The following is a 4,106-nucleotide window of genomic DNA, read 5'->3' as shown; positions in this document are numbered from 1 at the left end:
CGGACACCCGCGCCGCAGAGCCGCGAGCCGCCGCGAGGCGACGGACGGGCGCGCAGGTGAGCGGCGGCACCGGGAGCCCCGGGCGGGACCGGGCGCTGCAGCCGCGGGGCACCGGGACGAGACCGCGGAGCCCCGGGACGGGACGGGACCCTGCAGCCCGGGAGCCCCGGGACGGGACCGGGAGGCCCGGGACGGGACGGGACCCTGCAGCCCGGGAGCCCCGGGACGGGACCGGGAGCCCCGGGACGGGACGGGACCCTGCAGCCCGGGAGCCCCGGGACGGGACCGGGAGCCCCGGGACGGGACGGGCAGAGACAGGTGCTGCAGCCCGGGAGCCCCGGACGGGAGAGATAGGGACGGAGCGCTGCACCCGGGGAGCTCCGGGAGCCCCGGGACGGGACGGATGCTGCAGCCGCGGGAGCCCCGGGACGGGACAAGGGAGCCCCGGGACGAAACCGGGCCCTGCAGCCCGGGGAGCCCCGGGACGGGACGGGCAGAGAGAGGCGCTGCAGCCCGGGGAGTCCCGGACAGGAGAGGCAAGGACGGGACCCTGCAGCCCGGGAGCCCCGAGAGGGACCAGGGAGCCCCGGGACGGGACCGGGCGCTGCAGCCCGGGGAGCTCCAGGAGCTCCGAGCAGAGACGGGGCTGCTTCACCCTGGGGAGCCCCGGGACGGGACCGGGCGCTGCAACCCGGGAGCCCCGGGCAGGAGACAGACAGGGACGGAGCGCTGCACCCGGGGAGCCCCGACAGCTCCGAGCAGGGACGGGGCGCTTCACCCTGGGGAGCCCCGGGCAGGACCCTGTGCTGCACCCGGGGGCTCCAGGAATTCCCGGGCAGGGACCGGGGGCTGCACCCGGGGGGCTCCGGAGCCCTCTGCGCCCCAGCCCCCCCCCCAAAAGAGGACCCAGCTGTCCGGATCCCCCCCCCCCAAAAAAATAGGGGACTGAGACCTCCAGGCCCCCCGACGGCAGCGGGGTCGGTGCAGGCCCCCCCGGACACCCCGCTTCCCACCCCGTGGGGGCTCCGGCCACGTGCAGCACAGCTGGGCTGAGGCCTGGCGCTGCGGGTGCACCCGTGGGGGGGGGAATCGGCCTGGCTGCGGGGCTCCCCGTGCCGGGGCTCCCCGTGTCAAGGCTCTGCGTGGCGTTATTGCACAAACTCCTGCCCCGCCATGGGAAAAGCAGTTTCTGGGTTTCAACACAGGTAGGACAGCAGATAAGCCTCCCCTCAGGTCTCAGCAGGGGCAATTGCTTAATTGGGGCAATTCTCATTAGCGAGTTTCCGGCGAAAGGTTTCAGGAGCTGCACAGGAGCTTGCGGGAGGCTCCGGCTGCACCTTGGCGACGAGACGCGGCCGGGCAGCGTTTCTGAGCAAACAGCGGGGCCGTCGCGGGGGACGCGGTGTCCCGGGCCGCTCCCTGGGCTCGGCATCGCCTTGATCCCGGCTGCGGCCGGCCCGGAGCGCGCAGCGAGCATGCGGCGAGGCCTTCCTGCTTCCAGGAACGAGCTCCCGGTGCACAAGGCCTCCCTGCACCCCGGAGCGTGAGACATTCCTGCACCCCAGAATGTGCTCCCGGAGCACGCGGCCTCCCGCTATCAGCGTGCCGTGTTTGCGCTGGCCCCACCTGCCGTGGCCCCGTGCAGCAAAAGGGCTCTGGGCCTTATCGCGCCCGGCGGCGCTTATCAGCGCGTGGCCCCGGGGCTCCGCGTCGCCTCCGCCAGCAAAAGTTCACTCGTGCGAGCGGGATGCGGCGGGTCCGCGGCCGGCTGCGAGGGCTGGGGGAGAGCTGCGTGCTCCCCGGCTCCCCGCGCGCTCCCTGTGTCCCTGCACACTCCCAGGTCCCTGCATGCTCCCGGGTTCTTGCATATTCCTGGTACTCTGAACACTCCCCAGATCCCTGCACACTCCCAGGTCCCTGCATGCTCCTGGGTCCTTGCATGTTCCTGGTACTCTGAACACTCCCCAGATCCCTGCACACTCCTGGGTCCTTGCACACTCCTGGGTCCTTGTGTGTTCCTGGTACTCTGAACACTCCCCAGATCCCTGRATGCTCCTGGGTCCTTACAYGTTCCTGGTACTCTGAACACTCCCTGGCTTCCTGCACACTCCCCAGGTCCCTGCACACTCCCTGTCCCTGCATATTCCCCGAATTCCTGCATGCTCCACATCCCTGCATGCTCCCAGTCCCCGCATGCTCCCTGGGTCTCTGCACGCTCCCCAGGTCCCTGCACACTCCCTGTCCCTGCATATTCCCCAAATTCCTGCACGCTCCCAGTCCCTGCATGCTCCCTGGGTCCCTGCACGCTCCCCAGGTCCCTGCACACTCCCTGTCCCTGCATATTCCCCGAATCCCTGCACACTCCCAGTCCCCGCATGCTCCCTGGGTCCCTGCACGCTCCGCATCCCTGCATACTCCTGGCTCCCCGAGCGCTCCGTGGCCCCACRCCGGCTCAGCTCCCGGTCTCAGGAGTCCCGTCTCTTCCCAGGTTGGTCCCGGACGACGCTGCCCGCCGAAGCYGCCTGCGGAGCCCCGCTGCCATGAAGTACGCGGCGAGCCTGCGGGTGCTGCTGCTGCCCACCTTCGTCTCGCTGGCGCTGCTGGGGCTGCGGCTGCAGCAGGGCGCCGAGGAGCCCTTCACCGCGCTGCCGGAGGTGGCCGGCGCCGGGGTCCCGCCGCGGCGGCCGGCCTGGGCCTGGCAGGAGGCGTCGCGGAGCAACGGCACGGCCGAGCCGGCAGCCCGCCGGCACCCGCTGCAGCCCCCCTACCCCTACCCCTACCGCTTCCTGCTCAACGAGCCCCACAAGTGCCGGGACCGGACGCCCTTCCTGGTGCTGCTGGTGGTGACGGAGCCGTGGGACACGGCCGGGCGGCACGCCGTGCGGCAGACCTGGGGCAACGAGAGCGGCGTGCCCGGCGCTTCCGTGCTGCGGCTCTTCCTCACCGGCGTGCACCCGGTGTTCGGGCAGCCGCTGCAGCAGGTGCTGCAGGAGGAGAGCGCGCTGCACCACGACCTGCTGCAGCAGGACTTCCTGGACACCTACAACAACCTGACGCTGAAGACGCTGATGGGCCTGGAGTGGGTGAGCAAGCACTGCCCCAACGCCAGCTACGTGGTGAAGGCGGACCAGGACGTCTTCCTCAACCTGGGCTACCTGGTGCGGCGGCTGCTGCAGCCCCAGCTGCCCCCCAAGCGGGACTTCATGACGGGCTACGTCTACCGCAACACGGGGCCGCTGCGCAACAAGGCCTACAAGTGGTACGTGCCGCCGGAGGTGTACCCCAACGAGACGTACCCGCCGTACTGCGGCGGGCCTGCCTACGTGCTCTCGGGCGACCTGGCGCGCAAGGTCTACGCCGTGGCCCAGACCCTGCCGCTCATCAACATGGAGGACTCCTTCGTGGGCATCTGCCTGCACGCGCTGGGCGTCCGCGTCACCGACGGCCCCTGGGGCCTCTTCAACATGTACAAGGTGGCCTACGACAAGTGCAAGTTCTCCAGGCTGGTCATGGTGCACCACTACAGCCCCAAGGAGCTGCTCGAGCTCTGGCCCCACTTCCAGGGGCCGGGGCCGGCTTGTCCCCCCTAGCCGCCGCCGCCCTTGATCCCCCTTTTTCCCCGCAYGGACTCGCCCGCTCCCAGACTTTCTGGACAGTGTCCGGCTCCGCAGYGGTGGCTCGGAGCCGCCTCCGAACCTCAGGTCCGCCCCGGGCGGCCGGACCCCGGGCTCGCGTCAGGGTACCGCGTTTCGCTCCGGTTTTGTATTACCGCCATTGATGCCTTTTTTTTTTGTACGGGGTCGGTGCTGGGACGCGTTAAGTTATAGCTGCCTCCGTTYGTAAATAAAGGGGCCGGGATGGAGCCGGCCGAAGGGAACCGGTGCGCCGACTCCTTCCTCCAGCCCCGGCTGCTCCGGCGCGGGAGCTTCCCCACTGCTGCAGGAAAACCAGCGGATCGTCCCCAAAGGCCCCTCGAGCCCACGGCCCGGAGCCGTGCTGGTCCCGGCAGGATGCTCGGAGCAGCTCTGCCTCCCATGGGAAGGAGGCACCGGGTGCCCAGAGGCAGCGGGAATGCTCGCGGGTTGTGCATTTCCCAGCGGAAGCAG

The 4,106-nt window shown here is 70.5% G+C and overlaps 1 protein-coding gene across 1 annotated transcript in view; it reads left to right on the top strand.

Moving 5' to 3' along the window:
- The window catches only part of QTRT1 (queuine tRNA-ribosyltransferase catalytic subunit 1), an 11,743-nt gene extending 8,153 nt beyond the window's left edge, over positions 1–3,590 (top strand). The window contains exon 5 of the mRNA XM_026064436.1: positions 2,489–3,590. Coding sequence (XP_025920221.1) covers positions 2,489–3,590 — 1,102 coding nt within the window. The remainder of the gene's footprint in view (positions 1–2,488) is intronic.
- The last annotated feature ends 516 nt before the right edge of the window (positions 3,591–4,106 follow it).

This window comes from Apteryx rowi, unplaced genomic scaffold, assembly GCF_003343035.1.
Source record: "Apteryx rowi isolate R43461 unplaced genomic scaffold, aptRow1 scaffold_1017, whole genome shotgun sequence".
NCBI lineage: Eukaryota > Metazoa > Chordata > Aves > Apterygiformes > Apterygidae > Apteryx > Apteryx rowi.
This window is presented reverse-complemented; position numbering and strand designations above follow the sequence as displayed.